The 19,159-nt window shown below is 41.9% G+C and overlaps 1 protein-coding gene across 1 annotated transcript in view; it reads left to right on the top strand.

The window, feature by feature from the left end:
• LOC140992078 (sodium-driven chloride bicarbonate exchanger-like) overlaps positions 1–19,159 on the top strand; it is a 42,756-nt gene that overhangs the window by 3,594 nt on the left and 20,003 nt on the right. Inside the window, exon 3 of the mRNA XM_073462316.1 lies at positions 14,223–14,304. Within this exon, the coding sequence (XP_073318417.1) occupies positions 14,223–14,304 (82 nt within the window). The remainder of the gene's footprint in view (positions 1–14,222; positions 14,305–19,159) is intronic.

Raw genomic sequence — 19,159 nt, 5'->3', positions numbered from 1 at the left:
ACCTTTCAAACATATGAAAATGCATTTCACAGTGCTTTACAAGGGATTGAAAAAATCATGGGATATCAAGAAAAGTAAAAGAAATCATAAATAATAAAGACTTAAAGATAAATACAAGCCATAACAATAACGATGAAGGTAAAATAAACTACTACATGTAAAAATATTAATAAAATAAAATAGAACAGAACAACAATGATAAACAGTAAAATAAAGATAAAAAAAGAAAGAGTTATGATGTGGTATTATGAGGTATAAACACTGAAACCATAAGATTATAAGACATAATATAAAAGCCAGGCTGAATAGATACAGTAGGTTTTTACTTTACGTTAAAAAAGTATACATTTTTCCAGCTCCTTTCACATCCAGCAGGCTGTTCCAGCGGCTCGGAGCATCATGGCTGAGAGCAGCATCACCAAATGTTTTCACCAAATGTTTACTGCTTTGTGGAACAGCTAAAAGAGAAGAGCCGGAGGATCTGAGGGGCATTCCTGGCTCATAAACTAAAGCTTGAATGGACTCTCTGCCAGTTTTGGCTCTTTTTGACTTACCTCCTTTTATCTGCTCTGACTTGGACTTGTTTGAGTCTTTTGGATTCGTGGTTTAATCCAAAACCAAAATTACAGGTGTGAAAGCTCACCCTGGCCACAGCCCGGACCAAACAGCTGAACCTTTGTCTGACAAAAAGAGGTGGTCTCAGCCTAGATCCAATGAAACTATGGTTCAGTCCGTTGTTTTTTGGATGTTTCGCTCTTTTGGACCAATTACAAGAAGCTCTGGCAGGCTATTGTCAGAACTGGAAAAAGGAAAACCAACACAATAAAAGCAAATGAGCCAAGGTAGCACATGGGTATCACACATGAAGTTGGTGCTTCTGGTAGTAATGCCATAATAATACTATCTTAGTGACAACAAACTGAATCTATCCATTCAACAAACCAATCAATTGCAAGTATAGGAAGAGGTAGCTCACATAGGTGAAGACAACAGAACATAGGTATGCACATGCCTTAGTTTGCTGGAATGATTGCATTGTATGACAAAAACCCAAACCTTGGTCACAACCTTGGTTTGGACTTTCAGGTGGGAAAATGCCCTAAAACTATTTTTTAAAGTGTGTAATTTTATGGATGTTTCGTGTAATTTTGAACCAGTATGACAATTGTAGGGGACTGTAGTCCTCAAACTTCTGCGCATTAACTGATTTGTCAATCTCTAATGAATTAGCTAAGTCATAATGTACAACATGGTGTCCCAGAAGAAGAAAATAATGGACAATGTGGAGATAAATCCTGTATTTTACATTGTTTTTGGCATGCCTCAGCCATTGCCACTCATCAAGGGAAAGCAAAGGGAGGTTGTATTAATTGTCTTTGGTTAATAGAGTCCATTTCCCATCACTTGTGTTGTCTGCGTGTTAGCTGGTGAAGCATCAAGCATCATTAGCATTGCTTTGGTGAACCTGCTGTTTAAAATGCTTTGAGCACTTAGGTCTTGAACCTCTGTTGACCACTTCTTGACTTGAACTCGAGTACCACTGGTCCTGGATTTGACTTGGACTTAAACTGACGTGGTCCTAATTACAACCCTGACATAATCGTAGGCCGTCTGCCAGGCTGTCCACTTAGGGCTGGTTGATTGGTCGAATTTGAGAAGACCAGCGAGAACAGACGGAGGAAGTCTGCCGGAGCTGCCTGGGCTTGTTCTTTTGAGCGTGCTGTTCTTGGATCAGTGTGAAATCACTGTTTGATTCGATGATCCAACTGTGCAAAACTGGCAGGCAGGCAGGAAGCCTTCCCCACCGCAGCTAGGAGCCTGGACCGGCTGTGCTCCTTTCCATGGTTAATTATAGCAGTGTCAGTGGAGAGGACGATGAAGAGGGCATGGAGATAGGTAGAGGCAGAGGGTACAGAGCTGGATGGAGGACGTGAGAGACAGATGGTAAGATGAGGAAAATGAGATGCAGTGCTAAGTGTGGTTTCGCTGTCTCATCTTCACCTGTAAAAATATCACAAGTCTTCTTTAAAAAGTATCAGATGACATGAACCACAAAGACAGCGTTATTGTAATTTGACAGGCAGTGCAGCAAAAATAGTTGCTTGCTCCTCCGGATCTGTTTCTAGCACACCGTGCCTCGATCACAATTTCGCTGACAATGCACTACAGCCAGAGAACAGCTTCTTTGCCTCAGGTAGGTTGTGCAAACACAGAGGCATGCACGTAAAGATGCACATCCTGTATACGGTAAGCTAGCTGCTTCTCCTGCTTGAGGTGTGTGGTGACTATGGCACTGTAGCTGTGAGGTGTACTGGGACTGTGTGAAGCCCCTCATGCAAGATGGTGCTATTTGACTCCCTGCGACCTCAGGCTTCTCTTAGGTAACAGAGCTACAGAGCTGCTTGGAGGCTCAGCAGAGCAGAACTGTGCACAGCACAGCATCGGTGATGTCAGAGCGCTAATCTCTCTGGGGGGATTGGCGGATGGACGCTTGTCAGAAACATTTGATGCTACCCTGGATGAAAGCCGTTGGAGGCAGAGGGAGAGGCAGAGTCGGAGCTGTGCTGAGCTCCGTGCTTTTGTTTTTATGTAGTAATCGTGGAGCTTTTCGGAGTGAGGCTGCTGCCATATTCCAGCATGGGAAGAGCGGCTGAGGAGAGCGGCTGAGGAGAAGAGAGGAGAGGCTTTGACTGAGGAGCTGACACTATCTGTGTCTGCTATTCTCTCTGACTCTCACACACAATCACTAAAACACACTCTTGAGTCCAGAGCGGGGCTCAGGCCCTGAGCCTTAGCCTCTCGTCTTACCATTGCCGCAAGCACAAGGGGAGTTAGCGGGCATCCTGCCCCAACCTTAAAGGAAGCACACCATGCTCTCAGTGGACCACAGTAAAGGATTTGTTTATCAGGTAGGTTACTCTGATGTTGCAAAAGTATTCAAGGTGTAAGAGAAAGAGCATTTCTGTAAATTTGCTGTAATTTGCTGAGTGTTGTCAAATCTAGCAACATACAGAAATGTACATTTGTTAACCAGCCACGTTTGAGACTGTTTTGACGGCACTATTGTTGTGACATTGATGTTAAATAATACCAACAGTAGATGAAGAATATTTGCCAGAAAAAGCTTTGCGTGTGCTCTTTCAGTCTTGCTAACCGCAGAATGTTAATGCATGTATAGTTGATAGGGAAGCTTGCAGAGAGGGCCAGTTGTGCTGATGTGCATGCGAAAGGTCCCGGGTCTGTTTGCTGACAGATGGGACTGTCATTCTGGGGTGAGTGAGGAGCTTATACCCGCTGTACTGACCCTGGTGATCTCTGAGGGAACAAAAGGCGAATAAAAGCCAGAAACACTGGATTTGTTTGTGTTCGAGCACTTTTGTCACGTACATAGTTTTTTTCTGGTGGTTTTGTGCTTTTAGGACACGCAGAAAGTTCAAATCTGAGAAGCTTTTAAAAACCTGCTTTTTATGGAGGTCAGCGCCCACACCTCTCATCTCCATATGTCTGACGAGGTTAGAGAGAAGTGATGATGCAGAGATGTTCCCGGTGTATTTAGCATATTCTTCCCTGTGATGCTGCCGATGCTGATCCTGCTGCTATTGCCACAGTAACCGTGGCCATCTGTAGGGATGAAAACCATGACAACAGAAGCTGTAGGCCAATCACAAGGCTTGTACAGCTGCTGATAATCCATCTCCACTCTTAGCTAGCTAGAAGCTATAAAATCACTCTTAGCATGTATATAAAGTCCACTAAAGCAGATTGGAAGTTAATAGACTGACATTTAAACCAAAGGATTTTGCATGAAACGCCACGTGCTTGGATATTTTCTGAGCTTGCTGTGAAAGAATGTGTGCAACTTACTCTATCAAATATGATTTTAAGGCCACACCTCCTGGCCTAGATCTTAAGGTATAGTAATGTAAACATTAATCATCCCTGCTGTTGTGAAAGCCTCAGGAGAACACAGGAATGAGGGCACATATCTGCCTCCCTGAGAGCGATGTGATAATGTGCACAGATTCCTGGAACGGAGCCTGTGAGAATCAATAGGTCTGTGATTTACACTGGCCGAGAAAATGGAATACAAGCTCTCAGACAAATCTGTTGTTGACAGTCGAACAGATCTTCTCTGTTGTTTTATAACTAGTCACGTCTGAAAGATAACATCACCGGATAGTTAATATGCCCGCCTGTGTTGCATTCACTTTCCATTACATCTTGTGTTTTTGTTTCCATGTGCTGGTAACAATCTGACTGTACGAAAATAAGAGGACATGAAATTAAAGATTTTCATTTTTGTTTTGCAGACTAATCCTTATTGCAACGACTGCTATGTCTGTGAACACTGAAAGCCAAAGCATCAGTTCGAAAGGAGTTTTCATCCTTTCATCATTAGGCCAGGCTCTTGTAAAATAAATGAGTGGTTTCTGAGAGCTACATGTGAAGCAGTCCTGTTTCTTTTTTGTCTTTGTAGAAAGGAGTCGTGTTTCTTCTGTAGTTTGTTTGCATTTATTAGTGGAATACGCAAAATCATCACAGAATAGGTTTTCAGAGTCATGTTTTTTTACTTTAAGACCAATAACATCAGTTCAAAGCATTTGTTCACACTGATGCCACCGGAAAAATAAGGAAGCAGGCATCTACTCCTGGACGAGAGGCTCTTGCTCATATCAGCGCGGGATGTAAACATTATTGGCGTCCTCCTTGACTGTATTGTAATGTTAGTCAGCTTAGTTAGCTTACATAGCTAGCCTCGTCCATGAGTAACTTAGCAAAGCTTCAACACAGGTAGCAGAGTTGGACAGAGAGACAGAAAAGGAGATATAATTGGGTAGTAGGTGCCCCAAACACTATAACACAGATCAACGCTCTTGCAAGTAGTAAAAGTATGCTATTTATACTACAACAGTATTTCTACTACTTTAAGTAGGAAGCTCCCAATCCTTAGTAGCATACTGTCCACACTGCTGACAGCTGATTGCTGTATTTGTATCTCAAGGGGATGGGGTGAAGGTGTATGGGGTGAGCGTGCTGTTACTTTGTAATCTGAGGTTGTAGTATCCCAGGGTACATCATAGAGTGTTTGGGGGTCTAGAGGACAGATTTACCAGATTTTACTGGAAAAAGAAAAGTAGCTTCTGTTGTAATTGACCAGGGTCAATTGAAGGTCAATTGACTGTGCATGTGATTTATTAAATCTTTTGATTTAGTATTAAATTAAGCTTTTAATTAAGTGTAACCCCACCATGATTTCACCATCATTTTGGCACCATGGCCGTCACCATCTTGGGTTTTTGCAGCCAAAAGTGATCATATTTGGACAAGAGGGTAGAGCTGGGGAGGATATCCTGATTGGATCTGACTGACAACTCAAAGATAATGACTTGTCAATCACAAGGTAGCCACAACCTAAAGCATCCCCTGCTTTATCATCTATTTTACTTTAAATGGGACCATAATTTACATTTGCAACCAGTTTATTAATTCAGTTGACAGAAGTTTTAGCTCAGTGATTGGATGCTTTGCCCTTGGGAGTCTTGTCTCTCGTTTTTATGTGCACAGGCATATCTTCACAATTTTATCAAAGAATCAGATATTTTCTGATGCAGCTGTTCATCTTTTTGAGCGACGAGGAGACAGGAGAGTTTCATGTTGATCTGAGTCGAAGAATGGCTCCAACTGTGAGTCACGTAACATTATCTATGGGAAGATGAACTCATTAGACCCTTACTGCCTCCTAAATGACCTCTTCTTCTTCTTCTTTCACTCTCCACACCTTCAGACTGTAATACAGGCTTTCTGTAATTATTAAATCATTAGTTTTTTACTCTAGAGCTCCTCCTGAGCCACAAGAGACATATAATTTTCATAATCTATGTGCTCCTTTAAATGAAAATGTCATTGATTGTCATTAAAAGTGCCCTCCAACAATCTGTGCATTCATACAAACAACATTAGTCAACAAAGTCATTGTCACTTCAGTAGCTCCAGGCTGTACACCATGTGCTATGACAAGCCAGTCTTACATTCCCTCTTCAGCTGTGGCCGGGTGGTCTACATGTGGAGGAACGCTGACTTGGCTGTCACATTGTTTCAATTGAGTGGCGTTCACCTTTAACTGGACTAACATTGAGAGGTCGGAGTCAGGAGGAAAGTGGAGCACGTTGTCAAGGAGATTCAGAGAGTAAGATGAGTCTTGTTAGTGTTTTTGGAGCAGGATGTTCAGACACATTTCAGGTCACTTTCTACGGTGGCTGGGTTTATTTTTGGACTGTATCAGTTGAAAATACACCACAAGATGTTGTGTACAGGATTATTCGGAGAAGGTTTTCTCATCCTTTGTCCCATGTAAGATTTTAAAACAATGAATATTAATTAGTAGGATTCAGTGAGTGCATGGATGTTTTTTATTTCCTGCTTTCCCACGATCTTTAGTTCTTTTTCCGCTCACCAGTCTTCACCAGATGTGTTTACAAAAGCGAGGGTGGTGGCCGGCTGGTGATGCCGAGGACACACTGGCTTTTGTCGGCCCTTTTGGGTCAATCACTCGATCCTCCGGAGGCACTGTTTAACAATGTCAGACATGAAACTCATTAGGATGAGTGGTCAGGGACACGGACCGCACGTGGAGCAGCCTGAGGTGTGTAATCAGGTTTTGAGTGGTGGTGGATGAATAGGTTTAGAAATGCCTCCAGTGTTTCCCTTGAATAGAATTTATCTGAGTGGCCCCTGTCTAAAATCACATTTCAAAGTACAGATTGATTAAAAAGTCTGCTGTAATGGTGCTTTTAAGTGCAATTGGTAGTTTTTGCAGCCCCCCAGATACATCCAGCTTGGTCACGACCACCACAAACAATATATCAACCTGTGGGAAAGCTGTAACTCTAGATTCAGTGCTTCCAGGGACACCTGTTCGTCGGAGGGGAACGCTGGTGGTAATCCTGTGACAGATTTAGGCTGTTCTAGAGATTTGTTTCATTGCTAAATGTTTTGTAGCTGCCGGGGAAATTACCCAGATTTTTGTTGCTAGGTTTAAGTCTCTTCAGGAAGAAAATACTAAAATAAAAAACCTTTATTCAGGCTATAGAACTAGATATACATAATACTGTATGCTGGAGAATTACTTTTGCCTATTTAAAGTGTACTCTACAAGCCTCAAGCAGAGATGATGAGTGGCATCTTATTTCTTTCTAACTCCCTCCTCCAGATTTTCTTTCATGTTCAAACTTGAAGTGTTCAGACCCAACTGATGCTGACTCACTTGAGGCAAATTATCAGACATCACACCCGGAGGCACGAAAGACTTTCTACAACTTTTTTTTCACATGCAGTAGTACTCCCCTACACCTGTAAACAGACTTTGATGTGTCAAATTGCCTTTAAATAGCGAGTTAGACAAGACATTTGGGGACTTAAAGGTCCAGTGTGGTATTCTAGAAAAAAAAAACTCCTACAATCCCTGCTAAACTGCGAAAAATGTGAAAAACTCTCTTCAGAGCCAGTGTTTGGATTGTCTATACTGGGCTACTGTAGAAACATGTCGGTGCAATATGTCTATATATGTAGATATACGTAAAAGGCTCATTCTAAGGGAAACAAAATTACACTTAGCTTCAGGTTTTTATGTGCACACAACAATAGAGCATGGATGTAGATCAGTAGAGTAAGTGAAAAGGAGGTTTAAAGGCTCTCAGCTGGTGGGGTCCTGCATGATCACATCATTTTCTGCCAAAATAAGAACAATCATTTCACATGACAGATTTCTGTCTTTTTTCTCTCTCTGATATTGACACTGGTTTGAAGTAGGAGGGGATCAGCTGGGAATAAAAGTGATGTCACACACCAATCAGGGCAAACCAACACCAATCAGGATTTGAATCAGATCTTTGTTCTTTACTTTCTATATAAATAAAAAGTCAAATGAACAACTGATTACCTCCTTTATGACCAAGAGCATCTGTGCTAGCGACTTCGCAGCTTTACCGCACGCATCTACAGAATGTGCACTGAATCCCAATCAGACGAAGTCCAATGTCAAGCCCCTCTCATGAAGGTCACGATGCTCTACTTAACCATCACTGCACAAATGCTCGAGCTGTGGGCACATACATGACCACACACACGGCCCGTTAACACTGTGTGACATTAGAACATCCTCTGGTCCTCGGTTCGTTTCCAGGCCTGAAGCCTTTTGTTCCTCCTCACCCCTGTGCTCATTCATCCACACTGCTCCTCCCCATCACACCACTGCCTGCAAAGGGACTGTATGCATTAGCGGGCTTATATGCATGATGTGTGCTCCTCTGTGTGTACAGTACATGTGCAGCCTACATTGTACAATAGTGTTTGTGAGGCTACATACAAACAAACAAATCAATGACTTGTAAAGCAAAGTGGCTTATGATGAAACCAAGATAGATGATAAAAGATATAGACATAAATTTATGTTTTGTTATCGCGTGTCTACTCATCATGCCTGGTCACATGGCTACCCCCACCCCTCCCATCCCAACTCCCCAGTGGTCTTGATCACGTGGTCCGTGCTCCTGTTCCCCCCTGAAGCCTTCATCACCGACCGGCAGACCAACGGAGAAACGGCCGATTTAATTCTCTCCACCACCACACAGGGCCCTCCATCACTGATCCCATGGTCAGAGACAAGGTTTTATCCTTCCGTAAAGGCTGGCAGATTAATTTCAGCCCAGATTGGTGAGCAGGGGATGCGACTCTCTGGGCTGGTCTGGGGTCAGTATCGTGAAGTAGAGAAACCAGTGTCTATAAATAGAAGCAGGAACCTGCAGGGAGGAGATTCTGGCTCATCTGTCCTACTGAGCAGGGTAAAGCTTTGTTTGGGACAGAGCAGACAACGCTTTGGACAAAAAAAGCATCTGCTAAAATGCCCTAAGTGTAAATGTAAGCAGAGAGGGTCATAGTATCAGGCTTTGTTGTAACTAAAAGATAGAGATCCATTAGGAAAAGGAAGTGGATTTCAGCCTCTCTTATTCACTATTTTCCCTTTTGAGCCAATGGACAAATGCTTCGTTCTAACTAAGCATGTTCAGTAGAGAGGACACAAGGACTCTTATATTTCACTGATTTCAGCATTACTAGCAACTGTTAGCTAGCTGGCACATGTCGAGCTGCTAAATAGATCAAGCAATCAATCAATCAATTAGTAAACTAATCAATTAGTATCAATATAAAAGTAAAATGAGTGCCCAGACAGTGCACACTGCTGTGGCAGGAAACCATGAGGGAGGGAGGGTAGAGGGCATCGCAGGGGAACACCAAGCTCCCGATTTGATAGTTTGATTGAATCAATATATTTGTTCAGCAGGGCAGGATGTCCGCGAACAGGAAAGAACATTTATTTATTTATTTATTTTAAAAGACAGCCCAGAAAAAAGGCCACTTTCTCTTTAGGAGGCCAAACTGCACGTTGCCTTTGAGGTCTGTCTACAGGCAGGTGCATGTTTGAGATGGAAACTGACATCAGAAAGGTAAAGTAGGACTGAAAACTGTACATTTTATGAGAAGCAAACACAGCTTGTTCAGACAACTATTTAAAAGTGCAATATGTAAGAATTTTACTTTAAAACTTTATTAACAGAATGTGACCAAATAACAGTTTTATCTACTGTAGTTAGCATGGTAACCAGCTAGCGCCGGCCCTTCCTTTCAAGTACTGCTTTGTACCTCAAGACACGATAGTCTCAGTGTATAACTCAGGCCTCCGGTGGTGGGCACTGACTAATAGGACTGCTACCTGCATTGCTAACTGAGCTAACAAGCTAATTGCAGCCACGGTTAGCAGCGTTTAGCGGGTACTCCTGTGATATGCTACTCTCTATTTGCTTGGAGACGGAATTTGATAGGTGGCCAGTTCTTACATATTGCACCTTTAAATAGGAAGGTAGCTCCAAAACTGTATCAAGTAGCTCAGCTAAGTGGCTATTTCATCTGACGGGAGTCGGCCTGGACCACAACCTTGGATCAAGGAGTAGTCAAGTTGAGCAAAGGGGTTCTGCTCAACCGAGCTCAGACCATTTAAATAATTATTAAATTAACGTTTTTAAAGATATTAGAGGAACTTTAAAGTCTCTCAGAGGAATGAGTGTCTCTAACTTGAGTTTGTTTTTTTATGTAGTTCATCTAACTTGTGTTACTGGATTCAAAGTTGGTAAGAGTAGCTTTTAAAGCTAACCAATGATGTGACATGATGTCGCTTTCAAGGCCTGGTTTAAACAAATGCGTGGAGTTTTAGTGTCTACCAGCTATGCTCTGAATCTTATCTTGGTTTTAATCATATTGGGAACATGAAAAATGTCCTTTGTACCTGATCATAACAATATCCAGCTTTCTGATCGTCCATGTGCTGGATAAGCAGAAACCTGGAGACACTGGAGACTGAGTTTCCTCAGTTTGTATTGGCTCATTTTGCATCAGCTACAGTTACGGATTAGCAAAGTCTAGTTTCTGGTTGCCATTTCTGTCAGCATGTTGATCATCTGATCAGCTATTAGGCAGCACGGTGGCTCAGTAGCACTGCTGCCTCTTTGGTTCGATTCCCAGCCTTCCTGTGTGGAGACTGTGTGTTCCACCTGTGCTTGTGTTGTCACCTCCGGGTGCTCCGGTTTCCCCCACCAACAAAACATGTATATTAGGTTAATTCTGCGGTCAGTGCACTTGACCAAGGTGCTGGCCTGCATGTGGAGTAGGTCCCTGGGAGACGTCTGTTGGCTACCCACTGCTCCTGAGGGATGGGTAAAATGAAATGCCAAGAACAAGTTTCATTACAGTGTATGATTGTATATGATAAATTACTTGGAGATACTTATTAATAAATTGTGTTGATGATGCACATGCGAGCATGGCACAGAGTGATCAGAAACCAGGGTACAGTGTTTAGATGCTTACGTTTTTTACTTTTTACAATGAAATATGGCTGCATTGTACCTTTTCCTCATGTTTTACAGCCTGCCTGTTATAAACGGTGCTGCAGTGACCACTGCAGTGCTAATGCAGGGGAGATGCAGGATAGATATAGAGGACCTGAGGCTATCAGAGTACTTGTTGTGTTATATAGACTCAGGAGGTTACACACAGTTAATCTGACTGGTTTTTAAAATGCTCATTCTGTTGCATTCAGGTGCTCATGCTGGGGCTTTGAACTGCACACTAGCTGTATTTAGCTGTGTGTGGTTCTCATGGGTCGACACAGTGTGTTAGTGAGGCTGAGGGAGTTTCCCTTGGGACCTGCAGGGCCAACCAGCACTGCCAACCTCCCTGCTCCTCTCCCAGGCTTGTCACAAACACTCACATCTTTGTTGCTGTCACGACCACAGGGGGGAAAAGATAAGAAATGTAACAGTTAGTAGACAGGTTTGTCAGTTCTTTATTTAGTTATTACGGCCACCCTTGGTTTGCGATATTAGCTCTGGGTCTTGAGTGCTGTGCTCTTCTCACAGTAGATTACGTGCAGTGGTCAGCCTTGGATCGGAGTGAATTGGAATGCACAGGCACAGACAATGACGAAATTAGCACATTAAGAAGATGTCAGAGTCTTTCAGATTACCATGAACTATCTGTCAGGGGAAATCTAGGGAAGTCTGTCTACAGAGACTTGATAATGAATCCCCATCTGGCCCAGTGTACAGTATGTGGCCTTGCATGTCTGGCTCTGTTAATGTCCCTATATACAGTAAGCCCACCACGTCAGCTGTCAGCATCTGTCTGCCTCACATGGATGCCCATGTGTGTGAGCGTGTGTGTGTGTGTGTTTCTCTGTGTGTGTGAGGGACTGTTGTAGCACCAGTGCTCTTGCTTAATCTCTGGGGATCAGAGATTGATGGCCAGCATCAGGCACCTTTAGCTTGTCACAATGCAGCGCAGCATATGCCTCCTGGGTTGTTATTGCAGTATAGCCTGTATCCCTCAGTTTCACATCTGCGTTAACTCAAAATTATTCAGCATTAGACCAGAAAGTTACAAATATTACATTCATGGAGGGCTTAAACGCTGGGAACTGGCTTGAAGTAGTCAGTTTGGTATGTTTTTTTTCTCAATTTTATACATGAATTTATATAATCACAAAATCTCTCAGAGCTAGCTAGTCATCAGTTAGCAACCTGAAAAACCTGGCAGACTTCCACCTCCTGCACCATGCCTGCCAACACTGAGGTTTTAAAGTACATGAGATTTAATTATTTTTTACTACAGGCGTAGTATTTAGGTGGATTATTTATAACTTGGGTCACGTCAGACAAACATACAAAACTTACAGATCTGTCTTAACAAACTGAGCAAACTAAATAAACAAACTCTCTTCTTTCTCATTACTGAATAAACAAACTGACCTTAAAGGACAACACAATTTCATACTGTTTTACTTTGTTTATATGTGGCGGACCCTGCCACCTTTCTAGCTTCAAACAGTGTCCTGGGGTCCTTATTTTCCTCTGAGAAAGCTTGTTTATTCAGTTATGGAAAAATAAACATTTCTGACTCTTTATTACTACCTCATTGATATTGTAAATATTTAGATTATGTGTTTGAATTTCTTCTCCAAACTACATAGTGCCCCTTTAATAATTACATTCCACAACGGTTAAATAACAGCAAGGTAACATCAGGTACAACGACTTGAAAAGAAGTTGCTGTTACGACACTAATGACCTCATGCAGAACAGGTACACAGTCAGGAGACCTGCAGCAAATTCAACAAGGACAACAGAGGGCAGAGGACACATGATCTAAATGATAAACACTAGACTCACAACAAACACACACATGCAGAGAGACTGGACGGAGGCAGGACAGGAGGGAGAAGGTGATGGAGGAGGCGTCACCATGACAACTTTTTGTTCTGGTGTTCGTGGCGTGCAGCTGCCCTGACAGAAAAGCTTTCAGTTTGATGAGTAGAGCTAAAACTGTCAATATCACTGTCCACTGGCTAAAATAATCATGACTCGATACATGCAGCCTCATGTTCAAGCCTCAGTTCATAAGGGTTGGTTTTCAGTGACTCTTTTTGAGTTGATAAATGTTGATTAGAGTTGATATGGCTTTAGGGCAACGATCAAAAGAGCTAAAATAGCTCTGACGCAGACACACAGTCACGTGGTGTTAATTTTTACCATATCAGAACTGACAATTTTTGCTGTGTGGCAGTATTTCTGTCCAGGATCAGATGATGTGTAAGTTTCCATCCTGCTGCAAAACAATTAAAGCCCCACGAATAACAAGCCAGTGTTGTCATTAAATATTTAAAGCAGAGTTAGCATTCACAGACCAATCCCTGTTTCATTTTTCAAGGTCAGAGCTATTAATAGTAACCAGAAGAGCAGTTTGTTGAATCCATTAGCACCAGTCCCTCCCTCCCAGTTGCTCCAGTCACAGAGTACCTCGTCTTGCCAGAGGTGTGGGTGTCGAAGCGTTTCAACATGATTTACAGCTTACGCACAATGATGCATTCTTTTTTTAAAACCATGACTCAAAAAACAGCGTAATCTGGCACTCAGCAGATGAGCGTGGCTTTTATTTATTTATTTATTTTTCTTTACAAATTACGATTGGCTGCCTTTTGTTGCCATGGTGACAGTCGGTGGAAGTTAGCCTTATAATGCTGAGTTTCTCTGTGCGTGCGTGAGTATTTATTTGAGGACACATCCTCCCACTAGGCAGTGGTGGGGGTGGGAAGAGGAGGGTGGGTGGGAAGAGGAGGGTGGGCGGGTGCGCTCAATGTGCTCTTATATAACAACTTGTAGCATGTAGATGAAATATGGATTTTGCTTCAGAGAGGACAGAAAGGCTCCTTGGACCCGATATGATGTGCCATTAAGACTGTCCAGTCAGAGATCAGCACCGGGGAAAGGAGAAATGTTAGCCTTTGTGTGCTTCATATCTTATTGTATATGTGTGTGGTAACACTTTGTAAGAACCATCATTAATAAGATGAATATTTATATTATTATTATATATATAATATTTTATTTTATTACCATTTATAAAGTGATTGTCAAGCTTTATAAACATCAGTTGCAACTTTACAATCAAAAAATGTATGTGTTTGTTAACAGTGAAATAACTATTATCTAAAGTTTAACTATACATGTTTTACAATTTATTAGTGAGTGTTACCATGTGGGTGTATCCGTCTGAGAAAAATATTAAATATGTAAATTATTCATACTCTCTGTCGCTGTGTGTGTCTCTTCCAGAGAACTGATGAGGAGGCCGTGGTGGACCGCGGGGGCACACGCTCCATGCTCAACACCAACTTTGAGAAGGAAGAACTAGAAGGTATTTACACATTTACACAACTATAGAGAGGGTATCATTGCAGATATTTTCAGGAGAAAAGATGAAAGAAAATGGGCACTCCAGTGATCTGGGTTATTTTTTTCTCAGATATCCCTTTTCCACAACATGGAACAGACTTTATTTTCAACGACTCTGAGTATTTTGACCAAAGATAAATTGGTTCAGAACCAAAAAAGTGTGTTCACAGCTGGAACCAAAACATAGCAGGATTTCCTTGACCTGAAGTGTGAACTGGATAGAGAAGACCACCTTTACAGCAGCGAGTTGTGGAGGTGCCAGAATCCACTGTAACGTACTGTAATTATTTCCTATTTGACCGTTGAATGGGAAATGTACTTTACTTGAAAGTGCAGAGAGGAGAGTAAAACAGAAAGAACCAAAGTTTCTGGCGAGTGCTGACTTCAATCCGAGGTTAAACTGAACACAAACACACAAACATGATTGGTGCCTGCTGTTACCCGCTAGCTTAGAGCTAATGTACAGTCAGGTATTCTGGCTGTTTGGGGTGAATAAACCCAAAGGTCAACCTCGCGCAAGTAAACAAACATGAAACTGCGATCAAACTCACTTCATAACATGAGCTAAAATTTGCTTTTCTGTCTGTGTAAACACAGCTTGCTAACTTGTTAACCTTTGCTAGCTTGATGCTTCCACATAGGTGGACGTGTTTCAGTAACAAGCTTGATTTGGTGCACCTCTGCTCCACCCACACTGCACCTCTGTGCCTATGTTTGAATTAGCCCCTGGTGTTTTGGTGTTTGGAGGAGCATTTTCTTTCCCTTTGTAGTCAGGCTGAACTGATGGGATGTCACAGTATATTTCCAGCCAATCATCGGCACAGTTTGATGTCAGAAAACGTGTCTGATGTAGCAGAATTACTGACAGAAAAGCTTACCGATAGCATAAAACTTAGTCCGCCTACCTAAATCATTACAGATGCATATTAGGTTTTGATCAAAGAGCGAGGGCTTTATTGTTTTCACATACTGTATGTTTGCGTCAGCATTTCATCCATCATGAAAGACACAGAGAAGCACATGTCTGCACCAACAGTATCCTCAATCCACACAAAGCCTGACCCACAACTGGGTTCACTGAGATTTTAAACCAGAGCATAGAATCATGTAAAACAGAGTCCAGATTTCTTTCATTTTCCTTTATTTAAAAGTTAAGATTAATACAAAAATAGATAGAAATTGTCCCGGGATGCAATGCAGCCACATTACATGTTGTTTGTGTTACGCTACAGCACTATAAGTGGCTCTTCAGTTGTGCTTAATTTTTGTGCGTAATCATTTTTGCTTACTCCTAATGCTACTACTATCTCCCCACCTACGTGTTTAACTCAGCTCAGCTGAAGTTCAGGCGCATTGTCTGAGTGTTCTTGAAAGGTACTTTGGGAAACAAACAGAAGCAGGAGTATGCAAGGCAAGCTGAGGGAAAGTGGGGACAATAAATTACAATGCTTTATTAGAGAGTAACTACAGGGATGTACTGAAGATGCAGGATGTATAAGCGATGATGTGTATAGCTTGTAACTTTGGTGTATTAGAGGAAAATTCTTCTTCTTCTATAGCATGAGAAAAAGGAGAAAATAAGAAGAACCACCCAGTATCAATGGGCAAAATGTAAAATAAAACATGACAATTCCTTCTTATATAACACTCGAATAATATAAAATGTGTTTCATTGAAAAGGTGAGTAATAACTGAAGCAGAATTGGTACCTCCGTCAGAATCCGCTTTATTTTTTGTTGCCAGGCAACGTTCGCCCAGGCACAGATGTCACTCTTTTGATTCTGACACTGTGCCGGTGAGACGGCGCTTTCATCTGAAGGACCCTCATCCTCGGATGATGGTTTGCCGTAATGACTAGCTCTCTGTTTCGCGCTGAGGTGACACTTGCACTGCGTCAGCACCACGCAAGAGAAGGAGATGGGAGATCCTCAGATCCAAACCAAACAGTCCCCTGTCAGCCTGCCTCCTCATTCTCATACACCCTCACGTTTGGGATAAAAAGAAAAGTTTAACATGACATGATCTGATTGCATGGGGATCCCAATCCCGGAGCAGTTTTCTACTACATGTTTGAATTACAATGTCAAAAAAGAAACAACAGCAGCGGTTTAAAGGATGAGTCGGGTAATATTCTGTATTTTTATTAATAGTGACAAATAGGTGTATCACATTATCAAGTGTGGTCTAAGTATGTGTGGAGCCTTTAAACCCAAACAAGTAGGAGAAATCATGGGCCAGAAACTGCACTGCAGAATTAATTAAGAGCCCCCGCCGTGCTGCTAGTGTGCGTCAGAGCAGCATACCCAGAGCGAGTTTTGTGAGGAGAATGCCCTCACCCTAACTCTAAACCCAGCCAATCAGAATTGCTTTGCGAAGCAGTACGTACATGAATACACACACAAAGACTTACAGATATGGAACACCAAAAACTCAGCACGTCACACACCACTGCATGAATTCAAGCCTTGACTGACTGAAAGCCACTGAGACGCAACGACAGAAAAAAAGAGAAAAAAGAGATTCTATGACATCAGCAGTAGTTCAGGCCCGGGGGAGGCGAGCTATTTTTGTAAAGTCCTCCACTCATGAGTCTTGACTCATGAACTTTAAAGCTCAAGTGCTTCGTCCTTATGTTTTGTTTTTTTTTGCATACCTTATTGTTCCTGTCTGCTCCTGAATGTGCCTTTTACTGTTAAATTCGCTATATGTGCAGTCTCTCCTCTCTCCTCTGCTCCTGACATACATAATTTACAAGATGCTAACAGCGATTTGCTCCGGATGAACGAGTCTACAGCGGTGAACACTCTGACAGTCAAATACACCCCCAAACGGCAAATACAATTTGACATTAGTTAATTTTCTCATCACGTTCTTGGAGACCTCACTTAACCAGTTTTACTATTGGCGAAAGACATAGCGTGAGCGGCTTCTTTTCAAATGCTGTGATGTCAGTGTCAGCTCCTAGGTGATTCATGTTATGTCTGTGCTCTGCTTAAATCTGATTAGTGCGCTATGATGTGATTAGTCGTGTCTCCAAGCAAGTGAAAACAATTTATGGCATTTATGTTGAATGTTTTCCCCCCAGATGAAATGAAAACATACTGAGTTTTCCCACTGACAATAACTAGATAATTTATTTCTAAATCTGCACAAATGGCTCTTTGAACGCAAAGCAGCTCCCTGATATTTTTCTATTATAACTTCAAGGGTGAATCTAGTTTCAAAAGTATGAACAAGTAGTATAAATGATATTTTTTGTGGTTATATAAAATTAATAGCAGTAGTATTAATTAAGAAATGATGAAATTGATTATCATGCTTCCCTAAATAATGTTAGTCTACCAATTATACGGGGAAGGTCTCATTTTTCATGTCACGTTACAATCTGCTCACAAACGGCCAACTGAAAATGTGATTAAAACATGTAAATGACTACAAATTGTAACATAGAGCCCCTTTAAAGTCAATAAATAATGCTGGCAGCGACAGAAATCTGAGGCAGTATTCTCTACAAGTCTCTAGGTTTGCTCTGCAGCACTGACCCACTTGCTGACAGGTTGAGAGAGGTTCACCGGGTTCATCTCAGCTGACTGTCTCAGTGCTCCAGTCTGGCCCGTCCTTTAAGATGTATTAATACGTTCAAACACCAAAGTTGAGTAGATATGCAACTCCCATGTTCTGTGAGTTAAAATACTGTTTTTATCAATGTAGTCTGGTGGATTTGAAGAGAGCACAGATGGAGATAACAGCTTCAGCTCCCTGTTGGTAAATCCCACATAGCACTCTGCCTGTGCAGAGAGCAATCGAGGCTACTCATCCCACATCATCTTTGTCACATTGTCTTTATAATGTTGTGTCCTTAGTCATATAAAACAGGGTGATGACAAACATCGACAATCAACATCAGTGTCATGAGTGGATGTGTTTGTTCATGGTGCGAAAGCTCAGAAGTATTGACCTCACTCCGAAAATAATTATATTGCTTTTTCATCATGTAATAGCATCTTTCTGTAAAAGGTATATCGAAGTGCAAATTAATCAGATGAAAAAACGCAACCAGTGTATATAGGCCTTTAGGATCCTTTTTAGAAAAAAATAGCTGTAAACCTGAAATGCTCTTTTACCTGTAAATGCAGAGGAGTTTGGGGACCTTTTCAGCCACAAATAGTGCCTTCAGTCTTCCTCACAAACCCCAAATTAGCCACAACACTGCTTATAAAGCTTAAATGCTGTAAGATTGTGGTAATATCTATAGCTTATTTCTGGATTTTGTCGGTTGTAGAGGACATTGTTCAGTGGACTTTCAGTTATAAATGAAAATAAGACTGTAAAAGCCAGGGGGACAAAAGCGAGGAGGATATAACCGCCATTACCACTGGAAATTCATCTTGATTAGAGCATAGTTTAATAAATGCCATGTGGGAATATTTTTGTAAGCTGGTAAAGTGCGATTCGACTGCCTGCTGTGGTGAGAAGAGCAGTGAAGTGAGCAAACTTAATTATGAACAGTGATCCCTCTGCAGTCGGTCAATGTGCTCTCTTAATGGTAAAAAAAAAAAAAAAGAGGTAATGATGAATTAGGGAACCAATTTATTATCCTCTGATGGACCCCCATTTTGGCTCTCAGGCATCACATTGCCCTTGGTGTCACATAATGTTGGACACTGTGGCGCCTCGTATCATGCAGGAGGCAGATAAAGAGAACAGGGTGTCCAGTAGTCTCGTCTGTGTCCGGCCGATGAGCCGAGGGCGGGAAGGAAGCATCGGCCAGGCAGCTCGACCGCAATAAAGGAGGAGAGAGTCAGCTCAGATTATCT

The sequence above is a fragment of the Pagrus major genome, chromosome 24 (genome assembly GCF_040436345.1).
Source record: "Pagrus major chromosome 24, Pma_NU_1.0".
Lineage (NCBI taxonomy): Eukaryota > Metazoa > Chordata > Actinopteri > Spariformes > Sparidae > Pagrus > Pagrus major.
Note: the sequence above shows the minus strand (reverse complement) of the source record. Positions and strands in the feature narration are given on the sequence as shown.